Below are 24,134 nucleotides of genomic sequence, written 5' to 3' on the forward strand. Positions count from 1 at the left end.
TTACCGTTTTTAGGAGACGATATCAAAGTAAACAATGACCCGTTGCTTCTTTGAGTGAACCACTTTGGAACCTCTTGCCCTTGAAGATATGTACTGAATACCCCATGTTCAAAAAGCATCTGTCACATGAAAGTTTTATTAGCTTGAATCACATAATGCATACTAAAAGAGGAAAAATTAATTATATATATTAAGAGACTCTACCTGCATTGGAATTCTTTTTTCGGTGTAATAGTAATATCCATGACAATCGGCAATCGAAAACAGACAATATTCCAAATATTCTGTATTAAAAATCCAGCCTAAACTACGTAGTACCTCCTTATCAATCTCTGATAGAGCTTGCATTTTGAACTTGTACTGAATCTCAGTCACATTAATAGAATCAAAATACACGAATTCAGGTAGAGCTGGTTTATCTGGATCAAATGTTATTTGCTCCAATGAGTTGCAACGTTCTATACCCAAATACGTTAATTGGATTGGAGCATGCAAGATTGTTTTCAGCTTATCACACCATGTAAAAGTCAGTCTCTCCAACTTTTTAAGACTTCTCACACAATCAGGCATGGAATCAATTGGATTTCCATCCAAATTCAACTCCTTCAACATTGAAAGGTGACTAAACTCCATTGGAAAGAATTCATTAGACAAGTTACAATTTATAAGAGACAACGTTACTAGTGATGTTGGTAAATAACTCACAAAGGACTCGAAACGTATTGGTGATTTTGGTACATGACTCACAGGGGACTTGGAACTTGATGATGATTTTGGTAAATGACTCACGAGGAACTTGGAACTTGTTGATGATTTTGGTAAGTGACCCACAAGGGACTCGGAACTTCCTGGTGATTTTGGTAAGTGACTCACAAGGGACTTGGAACTTCTTGGTGGTTTTGGTAAAGTCCCAAGGGACCTGGAACTTCTTGATGATTTTGGTAAATGACTCACAATGGACTTCGAACTTGTTGATGACTTCGGTAAATGACTCACAAGGGACTTGGAACTTGTTGATGATTTTGGTAAATGACTCACAAGGGACTTGGAACTTGTTGATGATTTTGGTAAGTGACTCACAAGGGACTTGGAACTTGTTGATGATTTTGGTAAATGACTTATAAGGGACTTGGAACTGCTTGGTACCATGGTAGAGAAGGAAGTCCCATGAGACTTCGACTTAACATCGTCAACCTTTTCAACTTCAAATGATTCACCAAGACTTAAAAAACCATCAAGTAGAAGTTGAGTAAGGTTCTCTAATCCTTGGATACTTCTTGGAAGTCTCGTCAACTTATCGCATTTTCTGAGATCAAGGACTTCAAGTTTTTGACACGAAACACCAATTGATTCACATACCTCAACTAGACTTGTACATCCTACAAGGATCAACTTTTCAAGTTGAGGGAGACCGGAGAAGTGGCCCACGCTAACAAGCTCGTGACAATTACTAAGATTGAGAAACTTCAGTGAGCTTAACTGCTGTTACATTTAAAAATAAATAAAATTAAGATCCATGTTGGTGTTGCAAAGATACTAAACCTACATTTATGTAAGTCTTAAAAGGTGATCAACAAGATATAGTTATTTTTTTTAAACATGATTATTTAAACACAAGTGTTAATAAACACATTCAAAATAACTGTAATATTTAATATACGAGTTTTTGTTTTATATAACATTAAAATTGTATACCCCTAATGATTCGATCACATGAAGAGAACCATGAATATATTAACGATCATCGTATTTCAATACTTGCAAGATCACAAACCATATAGACTCTATATCACATCAAAATTTCTGTATTTCTTTTTATAAACTATAAATTTGTTTAAAGAAAACGTGTTTCTATAACAGCAGAAATTCTTATATAAATATAAACTATAAACAATAGTTTTGAACACATTTATTTACAGTTATGTTTAACTAATCAAGTTCAAAGAAAATAAAACATCTTGTTGATCACTTTTTAATTAAAGCATCGGACAAAATAAGTGGAATACCTTGGGCTTCTTCCAAAGTTGTTGTAGTTTGCTATTAGACATGTCAAGAGCTACCATATTATCCATTTGTATGTCTAAAGGTATATAACTTAAAGGGAATCCGTGCATGCACAGCCATCTTAAACCTTGGGGAAAATTCTTGTAGGATCCACTGAATTGTAGTACATAGTTAAGTTGGAGCAGTCTTAATGTATGCATCTCACTTAAAGCATGTGTCTCAAAGCAACCTTTTGTTACACGAGATATTCTCATATCAAGGGCAAGTCCTTGAATAATTGTTGTTCTCTAAGAATATTTGAAATAATAAATGATTAGAAGTTATGTGTATATATACAAATTAATCAAAGTACAAATAATATGTATTTACCTGTTTATAATGTTGCAAAACATCCAAACACTCCTCATGACGCCATAATATACGACGCTCCCACGGCTTTTCAGGTGATTTTTGGCGGACTATATCCCGCCCCATGTCTTGAAGAAGTTGATGCATCATCAAATTATCAGGATATTCAATAGTGAGAAGGCACCTATTGATGAGAGTCTTAACTCCAGATGGTTTGCATACACCACAAGATTTTAGTATGTCTTCGGTGGACTTTCTATCTTCACCAACGAATAAACAAGCGATATATTTGAACAACTTCTTATCTTGATCAGATAATGCATCAAAACTTATTCTTAGGACCTTTTCAATATTTGGTTTAATTTCTTTCCCTAGTGATTCCAAGATGTCATCCCATGTATCAACATCATTACGTAAAGAACTGCCCAAAACTTTAAGAGCCAATGGGTGCCGTTGACAGTATTCTACGACCTTTTTTGCCTTCGTTTTGTCACTTTCATTGGGTTCATTGTTTCCAAAGGCATGCCAACATAAAAGCTGAAGAGATTCCTTATCATTTAAGCCCTTAAGCAAGTGCTTCGTATGCTTTGGTGGAACTTGTGTTTCAAACAACCTACATTTTTCTGTTAACAATTCGCTCTTAGATGTAATAATGACTTTGCTTCCTGTATAAAGGCCTTTTGTCCCAAGTAACACATCCAGTTGCTCAACCATATCTATACCATCAAGAACAATAAGAGTTCTTTTCTCGGAAATTGACTTCTCAATCCTCGAGGTGCCCACGCTAACATCTTTTATGGCCTCCCAACTTCTCGCTTTAGTATCTTCAAGGAGCTGCCTCTGCAGATCAAGCAACCCATCTGGTGATGTACACTTCCTTTCGATATTTCGAAGAAAGCAGCTTCTATCAAACTTTCGATAGTATGACTTGAAGATATAGTCTGCCAAATACGTCTTCCCAATCCCAGCCATTCCCCATATTGTGAAAAATTCAGTGCTTTGCTGATCGGATCCATCTTTCAAGAATGAAGTGATGATCCTAACAGAATCCTCCATCCCAATTAATTTTGGAATTTCACTCCTTTTGTGTAGCTCCAGTCTGCTACTTATATCTTTAACAATTACTTCAATAAGTTCGGGCTCACTGTGGAACAGATCGCATTAGAACAAGAAGATACCACCCAGGTAATATCACATAAACAAAAATGAAGAGCTAACTATATAAAAGAACGTGCAATATATTCATCATAACATTTTTCCACAATTGAATAAAGATTTTATTGTTTTCAAAATGGATAGAAAAATGAAGGGGAATTGGTTTCTAGGAGAGGGATTTTTTTTTTTGTGTTTAATGATTCGTCAATTCAAATGTCGGATACTTTGTGTTAGCAGCTCTGCTATGGTGGCATGAAAGTTTCGTTGGTGTTCCGCCATTTCATTGCGGAACTAGTTTGAATATTTTAAGATTTGCCATTTAAATGGGCATCTCCCATGAAAAAAGCTATTACATCAAATCATAGATGTACTTGGCTATCAAGTATGATTCAAAATATGTCATTTCAAATGGTAGTTTCATAAAATTTTCAAACTAGTTCCGTCATTTCAAATGATGGAACACCGACGAAACTTCCATGTCACCAGATGACAACACTTGTACAACTCTACAAACCAAAATCGTTAACCCTTTTTCCTTAAGCCATTTAACCCCTTTTTTGTGTCCTATTTTCAAACAAAATTCATTGAATAAATAATGACCACTTCCAAATCATATATATTCAAAAATTAACTAAAACACTTTATCTTCGACTGAGCATGTACATGTTTCATAAAATATGATTACCTGCCATTCGCTTCGACTCCTTTCATATTAGCAACATCCGTTAAGGCAATCTTCCATTTCTCAATCTTCTGAGCCAGTTGACTTTGCTTCTCTGCATTCGGCTCCGCCTCCATCCTATGTTGATGCTCAGCCATGGCCTCTCCGAAGCTGTTTTGTTGCTTCCTGACATCGGAAGGGTTGACATGATAGAAGATCGGGTAAACAATATGATCTTGTTGCTCCATGATGAGTGCAAGTTCATCAAGACACCATGTTGAAGACGCGTAATTCTTGGACAGCACGATAACAGAAGATTTAGATGATCTAATTGCATTCTCTAATACAGGTTTCAAAAAATCACCTATCCGAAGTCCTTCATCGTCGTAAAACGGGTCGATGGTTGCCTCCTTCAGTGCTATGAGGAGATGATTGGTGAAGTTATAACGAGTATCTTCACCTCTAAAACTTATAAATACATCATAACCTGACATTTCAGTAAGATGAACAATGATGAATGATATATGAATATGAATATGGAAGTTTGACAATGGTTTTGTAATAATTTGATAATGAAGCAAATGGCAGATTGGTTGGTTGGTTGGTTGATTATTAGATGTCTTATAGTAGTTGAAGTTGACTTTGTCATGCCATCAAAAGTCACAAGTCGTCTTTTCTATTTTTCTATTTTTTGTTTAATTTAATTTTTTTGAAAGTTTCCTTCCTGATAATAAAAGAATAGTTGTATACTTGTATTCTTTTATATGGATTATCTTATAGAATAATAACTAATTTTTAGAAGTATTTCAATTATGTCACTAATATAATTGTTTGTTATATTTAGGTTACTAAGTTTTGTTTTATGTTTCAATAATAGGTTTTTTTTTTTTTAAGTTTTATATAATTTACTATAAAACGATTACAATAAAGTGGCAGGCAAACGGGCAACAAGCTGCGCCGCAACCCCCTTTTGAACAGCAAAGCCAATCTTGCTAAAAACGAAGCTTTGGGACCTAGAAGCTGAAGAGGTTCCGTGTACGACGCGCTGAACCCTACTCAAAAATTTCACAACCTCTGGAGCCAGAAAACCAAATGTATCAAAGGCAAATGGTAGAAAGACATGTTGATTATCTAAACAAGCTTTCTCGTGTTTAACAACTTAGCCCGATTCAGCCTTCAACGCAGCCTGACCCATAACAAACCCACGGTCCCTGAGCCCAACAATAGGTTTTTTACCTAGATAGGAGGTGATTTAAGTTTCCTTTTTTCAAATTAATAAAAAAATAACATAAATAAAAACAACTCATCGATTCATGTTGCAGTTACATCTCCCACCATCAAACCCTATCATCGATCCTTAAACGGTGTCCAACTCCTACCACTGAAACAAGTGTTGGTTACCGATCAGGGTAGCAAAGGATTATTTAAATTGGCGTTCCTGTTTGGTTTTGGTTTGCGGCCGGCCAAAAGGGTTTTTGGTTCTGTGTTTTAGTGTGTAGGCATTAAAGAATTTCAAAATTGTCACCAAAAGTCAATGCCTTAAATATTGTTGCAGCAGGTCTCGAAAAAGTAAGAATCAAGTTTTTTTTTCTTTTGTTTAGGTGTTTCACTTGTGGTATTTTTGTGTGAAAGATGACTTTGTGTTTTTTAGTGGTTGAATAGGTTGGTTTAACACTTATGGCTATCGAAGAACCAGGTCTTAACTTAGCAACAACTGTTGAGGATGTCGACCTCGTTTCATTACCAATCCAAAACATAAATAGAGAGGTGTGCTATTTTAACTTTTCTTCATATATAAATTAGATTTTTTTGTCGTCAAGTTGCACCATGACCTAAATATTTCATATTGAGATTTTAAAACACAACAATTTTGCTATAACAGTATTTAAATTAAGTGGTTGTCTTTATAATATTTAGTCATCTTTATGTGTTTTTATAACTATATATCTATTGGTATGTAATACTTTTTTAATTAATTAATGATCCCTTATTGTATTTACTTTGTCAGGTGAACTTAGAAGATATTTTACAAGATTTTTCTTAGGTTTTATGAGTGTCATTTAAGTATTTTTCTTAGATTTTATAAAAAAAATTAGTAGTTTTTTACAAGATTTTTTATATTTTTTTTTGGCATTTTTAATTTTTTTTTTGTCAAATTTAAAAAAATAACATAAATAAAAACAACTCATCCATTCTATATATTATTTTATTTAAGTTTTCTATTAATGTTATGAAATTGGCTAATGTAAAAGTAGAAAAGAAAAAAAATTAATATAAAATATTTTAAACGAATTTTAAATACCTGCAAACAAAATTTCAAATTTCGCCAAAAAAAATTAATAGCAAAAAAATAAATCGATGAGTTGTTTTTATTTATGTTATTTTTTTATTAATTTGAAAAAAGGAAACTTAAATTACCTCCTATCTAGGTAAAAAACCTATTATTGAAACATAAAACAAAACTTAGTGACCTAAATAGAACAAACAATTACATCAGTAACCTAATTGAGACACTTCTAAAAGTTGGTTACTAGAATATTCTATGAGATAATCCCTTTTATATATATATATATATTACAAAACAGCCTTTTAAAATTTCATTCATATTATATCTTGCCTTTAGTTGTTAATACTTTAAAAGTGTTAAGGGGCACCATTTGCCATGGATGAACCCAAATCTAGCTATCACCAAAGCAACCCTATTAAATATCAGGTTAATTTCTCAATCGGTTTCATGAACCCGAGTCTACAAATAAAGAATGAAATGTTGTATGTGATGTGAACGCTTGGGGCGCAATTGGTGCCACGTACCTATAAATCTCCATAACTATGACGTGACAATCCCTCATTGGTCAGTTAACATCTTGTGTTTACAATCCTTTTATAGACTTAAAACATTTCTCACTACTATTAATTTTTTTTTGTTCAAATCTGATTGTATATCCGATCTGGGCATTTATATATCCGATCTATTAGTAAGAAACTATATGAAGGTGAATAGGTTTTTAACTTATCTTAACAAGTCAAGTTGATTAGATAAATGTAAAGTCATCCTTCTATAATCAAATTTTGCATTCAACATTGAGGTTCAACCTCACCAAAAAGGAGTTGCAGTCACAAATCAGATTTGTTAACATAATGCATAATCACTTAAAAGACATTAATTTATTCCAAATAAGCACAACAAAGGACAACATGCTATATATACAAAACAAAACAAAAAACTATATGTATATATTAGCCTATTACATACTTTTATGCGTCCGGTCCAAATAAACATAAAAGAGGTTACTTTTTGTTGAGTCACCATACGAAGTCATTGTATCTTCATCATTTCTAACTCCATTAGCACTCGCCTAGTAGATCATAGAAAACTTGTGGCTTCTTGTAGTCAGCCTCGCACAATGCCTAAAACAAACTATATATGTAAGCTAGGAAAAAAATAGCTCAAAGTGAGTATGGCTAACTAGAGTAATTTGTGGACCCACCTCCATCGCGTATGCTATCTGGATCAACTTAGCTTCAGACCATGGTTTCCCGATAAACTGAATACCAATGGGTAACCCGAGTTTGTCATATCCAATCTACCAAAAATAGTTAACTGTTAATACGCTTCGTTCAAATAATGTGAAGATTAGGGCCTACACATATCTTAGTTATACGACTACAAGAACCGGTTAAAAATAGAAATTGAGCATACCGGAACAGTTACAGCAGGCAGTCCAAGAAAATTTCCAGCTATTGAATATCGCACGAGTGCGGCTGAGAGGAAAATAGATTAAAGAAAAAAGCCACGTGGAATAAAAAACAAGCATAAAGTGGTAAAGACACACCTCCATTTACATAGTCTAGTTCACCAGTCTCCTGAGCATCATCCTTTATTTCATAGGCTGTTACACTACCAAAAATATTGATGGAATTGTCATTTTATCTCAAGCGGGTCAAACAATAATAAGTTGCAGTTTTAATCCCGTTTGTATGAATGAGCTGACGCCGGCAGTGTTTTATCTCAAGCAGGTCAATATAAAAAGCACAGCAGTTTCAACCCATTAACTTATGAATGAGGTGATCCGCGTGATGTTTATTTCAATCGGATCAAATAAAAATAAGTTAGCTAAAGGCAGTATTGCCCCAAGTGTATATGTAGTTAAGGTACAAGATCATACCCGACCGTAGGTGAAACGATGACATCAGCCATGCTGAAAATCTTTTCATGGAACCTCATTTGACGGTTTCTACAGATGACATATAGATGAATATGTATACCCGAAATTGGATTTTGGGATAATTTAATCTGGTGGAATTGGTAAGAAGTAATACCTGATCCTCTGTGCATTCAAGTAATCCCGACTGTCAAAAGAACCATATATAGAAAGCGCAACTCTTACATCCCACCCTGATTCCGACCTACCTCTGATTCGTTTCAATTTTATAAAAAGAAATTCATCATCATGGGATTTTGTAACTTTTATTAAAAAATCAAACTTAGTACAATCTTTTAAGAATTACATACTTATTTTCTAAATGATGAGCAATCGAAGCTGTACATTCTGAACCGATTGTAACATAATGCGCCAGACGCATTACTTCTATATCTGGTATGGTCACCTCCACAGTCTTTATTCATGTACCAAAAAGTATAAATATGTTATTACATCTCATTATAGCAAATTTGCTGAAATGAATTAAATTGGACTAAGTTTAAATACCTCCCATCCGTACAACTTTTGAAGACTAGCTATAGCTTTCAAACAACAAGATCTAATGTCATCAGAGCAATCATTGAACCACTGATGGATCATGGATAGAAAACCAAAAGGTTAAAATAAGCGTCATGAATATTCTATATATATCGAAACGTTAAATGTACAAAAGGTCAGCTTTTAAACATCTGAATAAGAACCTCATCATATTTAGCTAGTTTGATACTAGGCATATTAGAATGCTTCAATATTGGCAACTTTAGTCTAGGCTGTAAATATAGATTACAAAGAATAAGAATAAGTTTATTAGTACACGACGTCTAAAACGGGTAGAGGTTAATGTTTTATGTTATTAAACAAGGTACCACAGTTGATTGGTGTTGTTCAGGTTGGCCACTGATAGCTGCATAACTGAAAATAACAAAGTAGGACATTATGAAAACACATAGAAAATCCTCAACCGTGTACAAGATTATTTGAAAAACGATAAAATGAGGTGCGAGTAAATCCAGAACACTAACACAATTAGAGAATCATCAACTGTGCCTGCTAGTACTCCAACCATGCCAACTGTCCAGTTCAAGGGAAGAACACTGGAAAAAGGATGTAAAAAAAACAGTTTGGTATAACAGATTAAGATCTTGTATGTAATGTTTAGCTAGATTATTTTTACTCACCCAGAGTGCGGTATTCGCCCATAGGATGGCTTTAAACCAACAACCCCACATAGGGCAGCAGGCATTCTCACAGATCCTATACAATTAATGCAGGCGGTAAAATAAAAAAGAATAAAAAAAATTACACATAAACAGGTCAAACGGCTGTGACGGGTAAACGTTGCCACAGCTTTTTTATGATTGAAAAAAGCTCCAAAATCATTTTGTTCAAAACTTAAAATTATTAAAATAAACATTTGTAATTATATTTGACACAATGCACATTTATAAGTAAAATATATCAGCAAAAATTGTTTTGGGTCAACCCGACTGCCCTTTCCAACTAGTCACGTAACCCGTCCATTTTGACACCTCTGCTAACTAACATAGGGTATAACTTGTGGTTACTACAGTATGAGTTTTATTTACCTCCCCCGTCAACACCAAGAGCAGCCGGGCACAATCCTGCACATACAACAGCAGCTGATCCACTTGACGAACCACCGGATATCCGTTTAGGATTATATGGATTTCGTGATGCCCTGAATCAATAAAAAAAGGCAATAAAAAATTAAGAGTATTATTTTATATGATTTAAAAAATCCGGTGTTTAGGACTTGTTTCCAGAATGATTTTCTTTACCCATAATGAGGATTAATCCCACTGGTTCCTGCACCGAGCTCGTGCATATTTGTCTTTCCCACAAGTATGGCACCACATGATCTCAGGCGTTTAACGCAACAGGCATCTCCTTTGCAAGGTCTTACTTTATGCAACCAAGTTGAACCTCCTATAATAATAGTCACTTAAGAATACTGATCTTCACATGCTAACTTATGATCAATTTTGAATTTAAAATTTTTTCCAAACTTGATAAAAAACTATAAGTTTGAGGACTATTCAGTAAAGTTAGAAACTTTTATCTCAAAGCTTGCTTCCATTCTGAATCAAAGCTAAAGCGGTATACCAAAACATGAAATTACCAGTAGTTGGATACGGCGAGCAATCTATTTCATCCTTGACAGCAATGGGAACTCCATCTAGAACTGAAATCGGTTCACCTGCACACATCAATATATAAATCAAAAAATCAATTCAAAGCTAAAAATGTTTAAAGTAGGTGATTCACACTCATGTTTCAACTAAGAAAGCATCATGAACCGAAAGCCTGATAAATTAAATTGATTTGTAACTTGTAAGTTTCAATAAAAAGATGTTGACAGTTACCTCTCTGGTATCGTAGAGTCGACTCAGTAGCTTGCCTTAAAATATCGCGAGCGTCATAACTAATGAAAAATGACATATTCGTTCCTGGATCAGAAGATTGCACAACCGCTGATATTAATCGTTCTGCAACCTGAAAAAATATAATAAAATTAACTACTTAAGAAGCACCCTACTCTAAAATATTCAACTGTAAAGAGAAGTGGCATAATGAGCAAGTCGAGTAACGAGTTAAAGTCAAAACTGGTTATTAACTAGTGCTGATAAAAACAGGTTTGGGCATCTTTGAGCATACCACAAGAGGAGTTATCTGTCCTGATGAATAAGCTCTAGAGTAATCCATTATTTTCCATCTGCGAAAACTGAAGTGTGAATCTTGAAGTTTCGCGTCTGGTGACTGTAAACAATCAATGGCATGTTGAACTTGTTCTGCTGGTGACATGTCAGGACATAGGCTTTTAACTTCTTCTACTTCAGTGTCTGCAGTGACCAAATTTTAATTATAAATTGTAAATGTGAGGCTTTTTAAGTTGCATAAAATTTTCTTCTAAGGAAATAGTCATGAAACCAACCTTCTTCATAAGGATGCAAAGGAACATAAAGAGGTTCATCTTCCATCACTCCATATGAAACTAGCTGCATAAAACATATAATCATTTAGAGATAATATTTACAAGCTATAATAAATTGATACTAATTCCTATTATATATGAAGTCTGTTATAGGAGGTAATTGGTCGAGTTGCTCGTTAGCTACTTGAGACCGGCACACTTAAAGCTCATGTCAAGTGGAGCTTAAATGAGCTAGAGCCTAAATAAGAGCTCATGTGATTAACGAGCCCGAGTTTATCGAGTTGACTAAGCTTGTGAGCTAATTATTTAAATAAAGGGAAAATGACCAGCATAACTCATTTGACTTCCTTGACTAGCCCTCCAGTTCTACAAATGCCGAAAATGGTCATTCCAAGAACAGTCGGATCGATCGTTTAAATTTTTCATCCGACGGGTGAAACCATCTAGATCTTGACATGTGTCCTCAAAACAAAAAGATATGTCATCCGACTGATCTATTTTGTCGACAAACTAATCTATTCCATCGACCAACTAATCAATTTGGTCGGCCCTTTGTTTTACACAATAAAGCCGACCTACTGCTGATGGAATTGATCAGTCGGATGGATGACAGATCTTGTTGTTTTAAGGACACGTGTTAAGATCTTGTTGGTTCCATAACCAGTCGGGTGGCATATTTTAAACAGTCGGTCCGACCATTCTTGGAATGACCTGGTTATTTATAAAATTGACGGCTATTCTAGTCAAAAGGGTCATTTTAATCCTTTTCCCTTAAATAAATGTGATCATTTTAATTTGATATAATAAAATATATTACATAATAAATAATATTATATACAATACTATGATACAAATAGCTAAATAATATGTTATGCTATACATACAAATTATGATTATACATATATATATATACAAAACAAATAGTTATATGACGCGGGAGCATTTATATTTAATTATAATCTTTTATTTTGTTAGTTTATCTTTTATTATTTTCTGTTTATTATTATTTTTTTCATTTAGTATAAATAGGGTGTTAGGGTTTATTGTTTAATTAGTTTTAATATTGAATTTTAATTAATAAGAACTTTGTTATTGGAATCTTTGGTTCAATTATGGTCTTTGATTAATCATAAAGTGTCCCGAGCCATTGATCGCTTTCGTAAGTGCATTATTATATATATATATATATATAATTCTCTATGTATATTAGAAATAGTTATATATCTAATAGATGGTAAGCAAGTAAAACCCAATCAATTGATATTAGATTTGATTTGTTGAGATTAATTTAATAAATAAAATGGATGAAAAGGACATTAAGGTAATAACTCACATTTGTTGATTTTCTCTATCCACATGTAAGGCACATGCCAATTCCTCCATCATTTTAAAATGTCCATAACTTTTTCATACGACATTATTTTTTTTAAAAAAAATTCACCATAATAATAAGCGTTTTTTTATCTTTAATATGAGTATCATATTGTTATATAAAAATTAAAAAAAATTAATGGGTTTTTTAATTGTGTTTTTTTGTTGTTCATTGTGTCATTGTGTAATATGTTGTTTCCATTGTGTTTTATATTTCAAGTCATTGTGTTATATATATTCACCATTGTGCGTTACGTTTTAAGCCATTGTGTTATACGTATTCGCCATAGTGTCTTACGTTTTAGGTCATTGTTTTATACGTATTCACCATTGTGTTTTACGTTTCAAGTTATTGTGTAACATGTATTAATGGCGAAAAAAGACACAATTGTGTGCGAAAAGACACAATGATGAAAAAAGACACAATGATAAACGAAAAGACATAATGGTGTGCGAAAAGACACAATGAAGAAAAAGAGATGACGAAAAAAGACACAGTGATAAGCGAAAAGACACAATGGTGTGCGAAAATACATAATGAAGAAAAAAAGACACAATGACGAAAAAGACACAATGATAAGCGAAAAGACACAATGGTGTGTGAAAAGACACAATGACGAAAAAAGACAAAATTATAAGCGAAAAGACACAATTACGAAAAAAGACACAATGATAAGCGAAAAGACACAATGGTGTGTGAAAAGACACAATGACGAAAAAGACATAATGATAAACGAAAAGACACAATGGTGTGCGAAAAGACACAATGACGAAAAAAGACACAATTATAAGCGAAAAGACACAATGGTGTGTGAAAAGACACAATGACGAAAAAAAACACAATAATAAGCGAAAAATACACAATGGTGTGCGAAAAGACACAGTGACGGAAAAAGACACAATAATAAGCGAAAAAGACACAATGGCGTGCGAAAAGACACAATGACGTGATTTTTGTTTTAAATTTATATAACAAAAATCATACTCGTATTAAAGATAAAAAACGCTTGTTATTATGATTATTTTTTTTTTAAAATATCAAACGAAAAAGTATAATCGTTATAAAATGATAGGGGTATTAACATGTGCCTTGCATGTGAAGAGATAAAATGTGTACAATTACCTTTATACCCCTTTTCCTCTGGTCCTCACTTGACACATGTCAATTATTTATAGTTTCTCACACTTTTTATTTTTATTAACCTTTGTAAAATAACTTGACCAATCTACTAAGTGTAACTACATAAATAATAATTAAGAAAAAGTAAAGTTGGAACTAACTTGGTGACTTTACTACCATACTAGTAGAATGAAAAGGACTTTGACAGGAACTCGACAATTTGGTCATCATGTGCTATTGACACAAATAAGCAAGCTAAAGAAAAAGTAAGAAATCGACCGACTGAAAGTTAAAAAAAAATATATCAACTGTGAAATCAAACTGATGATCGTTTTGAACAGCCAAACAACGAAACCCATAAATTGTTAGGTGATTGCTAGAGCATGTGTTCCCGTCACACTGCACGGGTACCCCTATATATATATATTTATATGATTAGGATCATGTGAGAACTATTTTGAAATTGAGAACTTTGAGAACCATTTTAAACCACAAAAACACTCTTTTAAAAAAAATAAAAAAAACTTATAAAACAAAAAAAAAACTCGAAAATAAAAAAAAGTAAAAAACCAAAAATTTTTATTTTTTATCCCGGTTTTATAAAAAAATAAAAAAAATTGAAAAAAATATCGGTTTAACAAAGTTATACACATATGTATAATACTTATTTTTAAAATTTTATACATATTTTTTATACACATATGTACAATTTAAGATATATGATAATGTACATATGTGTACATTACGTAACTAGAGATTAAATGAAATTATACACATGTGTATAATACGAAGTTTTTTTTATGAAACCTGAATGAAGTATAAGATTTTTGGTTTTTTTACTTTTTAAAAATTTTTGTAATTTTTTGTTTATGATTTTTTTAAACATTTTTTAGAGATTTTTTTAGTAGTCCAAAATGATTCTCAAAGTTCTCGATTTTTAAATATATATATATATATATATATTTGTGATTACTTTATATATATAATTCAGTTATATCTTTATTATAACTAAATATGTAAAAAAAATATTATACTTATTATTTACATAAATAAAAGACTCATTTAAGCTCCCAAATCCCAACCCTAATCTATGTAGTAGACCAGCTCCTAGCCTAATCTATGTAGTTGGTCTCAATAAGCTTCAATTTGAAGTTCAATTTTGAGCTGATAAAAAATTATTGTGCAAAAATTAAGATAGAATACAAAATAAAATACATCTCATGCAACTTTTTACTATGAAACTTTGTACATAGCACTCCTAATTCAAGTCCCATTTAATATTTCTAGATAACAAAGCGTGATACCTTATTCATTTACATTTATAATATTCTAGGCAATATATATGTTAGACATTCTGAAATAAAAATAAAAATGGCTTAGCAAATAGCAAGTAAAGAGTGTATGCCCAATTTTAGCTAATAAAAAGTTATGTTGCGGTGGATTTATATAAGTAATTACTTTTAGATATAAATTATTGTAAAAAACAAACTATTCGTTTTCGGGTTATTAAATTTTGAAAATCACAACTTCCACCAGACCAGTATTAATCTTAACCTAGGTACTTTTATAGACAATCATATATATACTACCTGAAAAGTAAAGATGTTAGCTTTTCCATGACGTAAAAAATACGTACGGGATTATAAGATGAAAATGCGTATAAAGTTTAGACTATTTGTAAACAATTATTGAGTTAGGATTAATCCCGTGGTTAATAAGTGAACCATCTCTTCACTTGCTTTAATGTTAAATAACATAAAAACAAAAATCAATCAATCAATCAATCAATCATACCCAGTAAAATCCCACCGACAGCAAAGCTATAGGTAGGGTCTGGGGAGGGTGGGATGTAGGCACACCGTACCTCTATCCAAAGGAATAAAGAGGTGGCTTCCAGAGATGTTATATATACATGTAATAACTATTGATTCTCACACCTCTTAACTAAAACCTTTTTTTAAGAATGAAAGCAATTCGTTTTACTATTGGTTTATCTATACAAGATAAAAATTTATAAATAAATAAGTTTAATTTTTTTATTATTACATAGCTTGCATATTTGCATGTAAAAAGCACAAAATTATAAAAATATAAATCATCAATGGTTTTTAACCAATTTAGATTTGTTTCATTTAATTCTCATTACGGTGGAGTGAGTGCCCACAAGATGAAGGTTCGAGTTGATAATCACGTCTAACAAATTGGTACATACACACGGTTGATATCTCCCCAAAGTTCAATTCACACAAGATGATACACGAATAATCTATCTATATCAAATTATTATCATTCATACTCCACCACTAATCGTCCAATCTATATATATATCATTATCCACCGACGGTGCATTAGATAGAACGGATATATCAATAGCGAAGTAAGCTAACTATTTTGTATAAAAAAATTATATTTAAATACACGTATTTTAAATATTTATATATTTTTGTGGTTGTAATAGTAATAATATTGACAATTTATGCACTTAATAATTTCATCCATCTGTAATGACTTATCTTGTTTGAATGTAGTAAATTAGTAATTGAACCAACTCGCAACAACATATCATTCACGTAGTTAACACGTTTCAATTATTTATATAATAAATATCAATTTAGCTTTATGCACTATATTTTACATGAATATATATAAAAAAAATATTAGGAGTACATAAACCATAAACCATAATTGCTCATTAAATTTTAGTTACATTACATAATACTAGAGCAATAAATTAATAAGTACGTAATAAAATGTATATATATGCATTCAACTAAAAAAGGTGTTTAAAATTGATTAAATTAGTACATTTCCACTTTGATGAGGTGGTTGGTATGTTAAAACACGGGAGTTTGGTTCAAACCCAATAGATCGCAAAAATATTACTTGTTTTAGAAAAAAATTTGATTAAACTAGGCACGAGGTATTAATCAATGTCCACATTAAGAAGACGATTAATGAAAGTAAATTACAACTCAATTAAATTTAGGAATTTCGTAATCAAACTTTGCTTAGTAATTAATCGAGCAAACTCTACATAATTGCAAGAGCTACCTTCATATATTAATAACTATTTAAAGGTTCCATGTGATATATAATCAACATTAATTTAACACCATACCCATCCGGCCTAAGTAAACCGTGCTAAAATATTATTCGTTTTGTCTTGTGGATTGCCAATCCAGAAACTCACGATTTTATATTCATCCTACAAATTTCTTGCTTAGGCAAAACACGTCTTAGTAAAGAAGGTTTCCACTTTTTATTCTTCTCATCTGACGTAGGACTTACGTTATAAAATAATATAAAATTGATGAACATACCTTCTGAATTCGATTATTCTTCTTCAGAAAGTACACCAAAACGTTGTCGATCAGCTTCATTTCCAGAAACCACACGAACACCTTCGTGATCAATCCAGCCATTCGAGGCGCTGTATATGTGATTCATAAATTAATCATATGTATATACTGAAAATAGATTTGACGGTGAAATGATGAAAGAGAGTACCTTTGACGTCAGCATGGAGGTAGATTTGATCGGAGTGAGGGCCGAGATCAACGTCGTCAACGGGCTTGTAAAGGACGCCGTTGTCTGTAATGATCCCCATTAATTCCGTGAAGGAGGATAGTCGTGGTGGGAGGAGAGCAAGAGGAAAAGTATGAGACTTAATAACGTGAACTTTCAACTAAGTAGTTGTTGTATTTATAGTAGCGGTGTGGGTGTATGTGTGTGTATGTGTAAGAACTTAAAAGTCCACCTATTTTACACACTAGAATATATAATGTTTGTAATTGTATTGTATATATATATGTATTGAATAATATGATATTTGATTTGGTGTATAAAGTAACTTTTTAATCAATTCTTTTTAAGTTTTAACAGCCAACAAACATAGAACGCCTAGGTATTCCGTATAGCTGGCCTAATTTAGCCGTACGGAGTCCTTAAGCACCTCCAAGTTATCTCTAGTTCCGAGGAAAAACCACTGGTGGTAAAACCGGGACGTCCTCAGGATAGAACTGGAAGTCAAAAAGATCTCGGTTTTCCTTCATTGAGCCACTTATGTCCCTCCAAAGTGTTGTAAGTGGGGATTGAACTTTTGTCTCCATTGAGAAACTCATGATTTCTACCAGTACCACTACATTACATTGGAAATAACAACTTTTTAACTAATAAGACAATGCAAATAATCGTAATCTCAAGATTAATATATTTGTAGGGAAAGTTAACGTACAAATGAAATTATCGTGTTAATTGTGAGAGTCAAGTAAGTAATTATATATACAAATAAAGTAATTATGTAATTACTCTACAAATAAATTATATATACAAGTAGAACAATTATGTAATTACATCATAGAGTATTTACATAAATACTCTACATACTCTATGATGTAATTACATAATTACTTTATTTGATTCTCACAATTAGCACGCTAATTTTATTTGTATTAATCTAAACTCATATTTGTAATATATATATATATATATATATATATATATTAACATTGTTTGGAGTCGTCTTTAATGCCCGAATGAGCCTTTCTGAAATATGGTGTTAACCGTTTATGCTGATATTGACACTTCAGACTTGACTCACCTAGAAACACCATTAAGGAGGAAACCCACCAATGGAGCGGCATGGTGAAATTTGTGTTCTTGTAATAACTTTCTATTAAAAAGAGATTCAATTCATATCAAGGATCTCTAGGACGAATCTCCGGGAACCCGATGCTTGATAATCATTGGGTATATATATTTCGTTCGGTTAAGTAGTTCTTTACGAACATTATAAATCAGACTGGTAGACTTTTAAAGACAAGTAGGCAACAACCAAATAGACTGGGTTTGTTAGGTCTACCACAACTAGAACATCTTCTTTTTAAATCGTAAGTTCGTATTAAAACTTAAATATAATAAATATGGTTCATTAATATAATACAAATACCTAAAAGCAAATGAAAAAAGAAAAAAAAGACAAATAATAAAGATTAAATGTTCCATGCGGTATACATGACCACTTCGGTTTCAATCAAACATCAGTTGGCTAGACTATTGAATGGTCGAAACTGAAACAATTAACTATCAAACTTGCTAGACTTTCGGCTTTGATCTGATTGATCATGTCGACTTTAATACATTACGAACACATGTAATATATACCAGACAAGTTTTAAAAACTTAGAAAATTATAATCATAACTTGTAATTAGCTGTAAGGGACAACATTTTAAAAGATCAAATTAAAGAGGTGTACTTTGAATCGTAAAGCAAGTGTTGAACTGATTAATTTAACTTTGACATCACATGTGTTCCCTTTAAAAGCTACTTTTTCCAAGACAACCAATATATTTAGCTTCATAATTATGTTACACTTTTAAAACAAATTTATTTCGTTAAAAATAGTGTTTACATTGATATAGAAGACAAACAAATAACAAACATAACCTTTTTAAATAGCAAAACTAAGTTGAAAATTCTAATTTTTGAATCTTGTAACATTAAATTCAAAAATAATAACCTTAAATAGCAAAACTAAGTTGAAAATTCTAATTTTGAATCTTGTAACATTAAATTCAAAAATAATAACCTTTTAATTATCATGTAGAGTAGGACATATGTTCCCCTTTATCAAAGTTCTTATTTTTGAATATTGTTTCCACTTATTTTCTATCATAATATGTAGAAGGTTACATGTTCTTCCATCATAAGAGGATTCATTGAGGCAGATATAGATTCCTGATCTGAAAATGGCATGTGCGAAAACCTACGTAGAGATGAATTGTTTGATACAAAAAACTCTTCAATCTCAAGTAATGCCAAGTTCTTAAGTTGGTCGTCACTAAGACACAAATCTGAAAAATAATTAAGTAATTTACTTTAAACTAAACTACAAAAAAAATATCACATATATAACAAAACTAACCTGGATTTTTGTGTTTCTTTTGTTGATAATAAAGAATCCCGTCGACTAAGAATTGCCATGTATTATCCCAAACGTAATCAGGTCTTGATAAGGAGAATGTTATAAGCATTGTTGCAAACAAATTCCTTAGATAATATCCGTTTGCGGTATGGCTTGCTTCCTCTATTGCTTCTATGTACTCCTTATCATCATCTAGAAGCCCTCTTCTATAACATGCATCTATAAAAGAATCACAAACAACACCATCTACCGTGTGAATATCTTCGAAACATTGGGGTCCTTTAACCTTGTTTAAAAGTATTCGTAAGTAGTAGGCCTCGTCAAAAGATGCAGGAACGGCATGAATTCTACCAATAGCAAACCCACTTGCCTTTCTACCCATTTTGGTGGTGATGTTTTTTTCCATACAAACTGTGTTGAAAACTCAACATATGATAGCCTCCTTGCATGCTCGTAGTTTCTATTTGCTTCCATCCAACCAGTAAACATTGAAACTGAATTGGAAGTCTTGGTAAGAACATCTTCAATATCTTCCTCAGGGCCATAAATTACTTGTTATTGACCAGGTAAATGAAAAGGAAGTCTCGTAACAGCCGGGACCCTGTAATGAACATCAAAATTAAAAATTCTCCAAGCAGCCTCACATGCAGAAAGATATCTACAATCGTAAAAAGCTTTAATCTCATCTACTTGAGATTCTTCATTGTCGGCGGTGTTATTTTGGACAAGGGAAATTGTAGCTCGATCTGGACCCTTATTTATATATTTAAACAAAAACTTGATTGATCCTTCTTGATTGCACCACTCGACATTTATATGGACTTGATACTTTCGTAAAAGAATTTTGTTGTAAGGCACAACACTTCTATTATCTATATTTATACCTTTCTTAACGATGTAACGTCCATTGTCTCTTCTTTTATAAAGCGGAAAACCGTTGGAATCTATACTTGTCTCATTTTGAAATCGTTTTGGGAAATTTTTGGAACATTCTCTATCAATCATGCAGCTATAGCTCGGATTAGCCTCACCACAAGGACTATGAAGCATATGATCTGACACAAGCTGGAATAGGTCAGGTTCAGTGACCTTGTCAGGAATTTCACTTGAAATAAAATTATCTATATGGGACGGATTGTGAATTTTATTCTCTGGAGCAATGAATAGGCAAATATGGGCATGAGGCAGACCACGTTTCTGAAACTCAATCGTGTAAATGGCTGCATTTGGAATAAAACAAATAAATTAGCAAAAATTAAATGAAAAAAATATCTGGAATAAAAGGTTAACAAAATATGAAAAAAAAATTTAAATAGAAAACCGAACATGCTTTAATTTTTTCAAACAAAGCCTTATCCTTCAACAACTTAATCATTGAATCAAGCTTCATTTTAAAAATCCGACATAGTATATATGGCCTGTCTTCAGAATTTAAATTGGTATCCTTTAAAAAACGTTTGACTTCTGGCCAACCGGGATTGCACGTAATGGTTAAGAAAAAATCTGGATAACCGTATCAGAACAAAGACACATAGCGTCCAAGTAATTTTGCATCATATATCTACTTCCAACATTAAAAGATGACAGAAGCATTACACGCTGTCTAGATGTTGAAACATCTGAATTTTCTACCGTCTTAAGGTTTCGAAGGATTTCATAGGTGTCAGACCTAAGTTCACTCTGTTTTCCACGTATAAAATGCAACCTTTGACTCTCAACCATGGTATATTTGTCAACCAAAAGCTGCTGAAAAAGCCGTCTTCCATTTAAGGGTAGTGAGAATTGGTTCGGCCTATCTTGTAACCTATATGCAAAGAACTCTCGCATCGTGCACTTCTTACGGGCAGCCGTAGATGAAGTATCTACATTCCTATGAGCAATGTCTACCTTATAACCATCCCCACCAAAAGGATAAATCAACGGAAATTGAAGAGGAGTATAAGAAGGATGAAGTTCACTAATTCGTTGAAGACCACCAGACCTAGAGTTAACTATTATATCTCTCTTGTCCATGGCATCACCAATATCCCCAACAATAAGAGCGGCCACCTCAGAGGCCGTTGGTAAGTTATAATTCCTACCATCGTATTTCCTTGTTCCAACAATCCGGAGCTTAAAATCATTATGAGGATTTTGTTTATAAGTATCACGTACCATACGATATGCCTGAACCAATGGATTTTGTGAGTCTAGCATTTCCTTGAGATAATTAATAATATAATTTTCGTAATTGTCGGCATCTAAAGATGATTGACTGTAAGACAAACAAATAAACTTTAACATTAATATAAAGGAAATGTTAGATAAAACAGTAATTGTTTTATAAATGAAAACCATATAATGTTTAAAAGTAAGCCTTACCCAAAAACTTTTTGTCGGTTTGATATTTCGTTCTTCGTATCATAAATGTATAGTTGAGCAAACTGAGGTTTGTTACCATCTATTGGAAGAAGACTTCCTATAGAATGGTAGTTTTCTCCGCCAAGTCTAAACGTGTTAGAAACGTTTCCTCTATTAATGGAATTGTCAACTTTTCCACCCATTAATGTAAAGGAGAACATAGAATTGAATCGTCTAATATTTTTCAAAAGATACTTGCTTAGAGGATCTTCGCCACGAAATAACTTTACATAAGTTTCATGAGGTTGCTTTAAATCAGGAAGTTTAACATTTCCATTGCGACAACATAAAGAGAACGTTGTATAGGCACTGCCTTTTTTTCCGATCTCTTAGATTCAAGTTCCCACAAGCAAGCGTTGCAAGACTCACATTGGAAACTTTGATCACCATGATCAATGTAATCTATACAATAAATGACACATATAAGTTTATGACAAAGATTTATAATTTTTAATGTAAAATTATATAATGTATTAACTAATAACCTATTGATATGCCTTTAAAAACATCAACAACAAACTCAACATCGTTTAACTGCTGCATAGGTATAGGAGTAATATGGGTTGTTTTCTTTGATCTTCCAACACGCCTTTTTGATGAGGTAATTCCATGATTTATGTGGTTAGAAACAGAACCTCTAAAATTTGATGTTATATTAGGGCTGATGTTAGAGGAAATAAGACAACCTGTTAAAAACAATATTATATAACTATTAAAACAACAAATAGATTAAATATTACAAATGTATGAATAAAAGGGTAAAGGTTTTACTTGAAGAATACTGAAATGTTTGAGAAGCTTCGTTTAAGGAGTGTTTTACTTTCTCACGTTTACCATTTAAAATTTGCTTTCTTTGTTTTCGATTTGAAGAATAACAACTACCAAGTTGCGTAGAAGTATCATCTAGAAATATATTTATAATGTAAATATAATGAAAAATGGAAAATGCAAATAACAGTAGCTAGAGAATTAGAATACTTATGAGTGACAAAAAGAGAAACGAACGTTGATTATATAGGGAATTATTGTTTACGCTTGGTAGTGTTGACAGAGATAAGTTTTCCTTCCCTTTAAGAATTGTAGAAACACAACTCCTTTAAACTTCATAGGGAGTACGGGTTCTAATGTTAGAATCTGCGTTTATAATTTTAAAATAAGTCCAATAAAGTATTAAAAATAAATTTACAAATATATTAAAAATATAATACATATAAAACTTACTTGAACCGTTTTGTGATGAATAATTATTTGATGTGTAATTTTGAGATATAATAACTGGTGTATTGCTTAAAACATTACCTAACCGCCCGATTTGAGATTGACCTTTATTTCAACAAACATGGGATATGAAAATAGATTAATCCAAAGTTAATGAAAACGTTAATATTAGAAAACAACCAAATTAAACATTGTTAAAATTCTATCTTTAAAATGATTAACCCTTTGAGATTTTACCGTATTGATTGGAAGCATATTCCGGATATGAGTATCTGTTAAACAAACTTATGTTAGGTGGATTCGAATGAACATTTTGAACATTATTTGACTGGGTTGTGTTGGAAACATCAGACAATGGGTCTCTTGGAAGATTACCTACATAAAACATAAAAAAAATACGTTTAAATTTTATAAAATAAACGACTGAGTTGATACAAAGGCTGAAATACACGTTGGATCGTAGTTCTTACTCTTTGAATATGAGAGAACAGTTTTACGTTTTTTAGAAGATGAAGACATGATTATACGAAGGTGAGAAAAAAGTGCCGGAAGATATGTTAACAAATCATAAAAAATGGTAAATAAAGGAGAAAATTATGAAACAGAATGGAAAGAATTTATAATATTAAAAACTTTCCATAATTTCATTATTGTAACAAAATGGAAAGAATCAGAAATTAGTGAATATGATATAAATTGAATTTAGGAATATCTTTAGAAAATCGTGATTAAGTTTAATGTAAGTCAATTATTTAATATTAATATATTTTGATCATG

At 32.1% G+C, this 24,134-nt stretch overlaps 2 protein-coding genes and 1 pseudogene across 3 annotated transcripts; all 3 read right to left on the minus strand.

Moving 5' to 3' along the window:
- Positions 1 to 4,662, minus strand: LOC143536611 (disease resistance protein RUN1-like; annotated as a pseudogene). The gene is made up of 6 exons (XR_013135912.1): positions 4,193 to 4,662; positions 2,374 to 3,496; positions 2,007 to 2,291; positions 1,147 to 1,482; positions 205 to 753; positions 1 to 119 (listed from the first exon to the last, which is right to left on the minus strand). The product of XR_013135912.1 is annotated as a disease resistance protein RUN1-like (transcript).
- Positions 4,663 to 7,349: 2,687 nt separating this feature from the next.
- Positions 7,350 to 17,521, minus strand: LOC143536593 (fatty acid amide hydrolase-like). The gene is made up of 20 exons (XM_077030543.1): positions 17,322 to 17,521; positions 17,135 to 17,244; positions 11,324 to 11,387; positions 11,047 to 11,231; positions 10,755 to 10,884; positions 10,511 to 10,588; positions 10,170 to 10,317; positions 9,957 to 10,069; positions 9,549 to 9,624; positions 9,393 to 9,464; positions 9,237 to 9,282; positions 9,072 to 9,140; positions 8,878 to 8,958; positions 8,682 to 8,785; positions 8,489 to 8,581; positions 8,335 to 8,403; positions 8,002 to 8,066; positions 7,869 to 7,930; positions 7,657 to 7,752; positions 7,350 to 7,576 (listed from the first exon to the last, which is right to left on the minus strand). Exons 1-20 carry the CDS (start codon positions 17,419 to 17,421, stop codon positions 7,514 to 7,516), a joined length of 1,824 nt encoding a protein of 607 aa, XP_076886658.1. The 5' UTR covers positions 17,422 to 17,521; the 3' UTR covers positions 7,350 to 7,513.
- Positions 17,522 to 20,294: 2,773 nt separating this feature from the next.
- Positions 20,295 to 22,282, minus strand: LOC143536612 (uncharacterized). Its single transcript, XM_077030559.1, has 3 exons — positions 22,101 to 22,282; positions 21,305 to 21,993; positions 20,295 to 20,959 (listed from the first exon to the last, which is right to left on the minus strand). The coding sequence occupies exons 1-3, from the start codon at positions 22,280 to 22,282 to the stop codon at positions 20,295 to 20,297; spliced, it is 1,536 nt and encodes a 511-aa protein (XP_076886674.1).
- Between the last annotated feature and the right edge of the window lie 1,852 nt (positions 22,283 to 24,134).

Source organism: Bidens hawaiensis, unplaced genomic scaffold (genome assembly GCF_021521415.1).
Source record: "Bidens hawaiensis isolate Kalapana, Puna unplaced genomic scaffold, B.hawaiensis_p1.1 tig00010854_1, whole genome shotgun sequence".
Classification (NCBI taxonomy): Eukaryota; Viridiplantae; Streptophyta; class Magnoliopsida; order Asterales; family Asteraceae; genus Bidens; species Bidens hawaiensis.

Bases quoted from the DNA above. Each gene is read 5' to 3' on its own strand.
- LOC143536612 (XM_077030559.1), bottom strand. From the start codon at position 22,282: ATGGGTGGAAAAGTTGACAATTCCATTAATAGAGGAAACGTTTCTAAC. The intron at 21,994-22,100 runs GTAAGGCTTACT...TTTGTCTTACAG, and splicing joins AACCGACAAAAAGTTTTTGG to TCAATCATCTTTAGATGCCG. The intron at 20,960-21,304 runs GTAGATATATGA...TTCCAAATGCAG, and splicing joins GTCATCTTTTAATGTTGGAA to CCATTTACACGATTGAGTTT.
- LOC143536593 (XM_077030543.1), bottom strand. From the start codon at position 17,421: ATGGGGATCATTACAGACAACGGCGTCCTTTACAAGCCCGTTGACGAC. The intron at 10,070-10,169 runs GTAAAGAAAATC...TTATTGATTCAG, and splicing joins GGGATTAATCCTCATTATGG to GGCATCACGAAATCCATATA. The intron at 8,959-9,071 runs GTTCTTATTCAG...ATGATCCATCAG, and splicing joins AACTAGCTAAATATGATGAG to TGGTTCAATGATTGCTCTGA.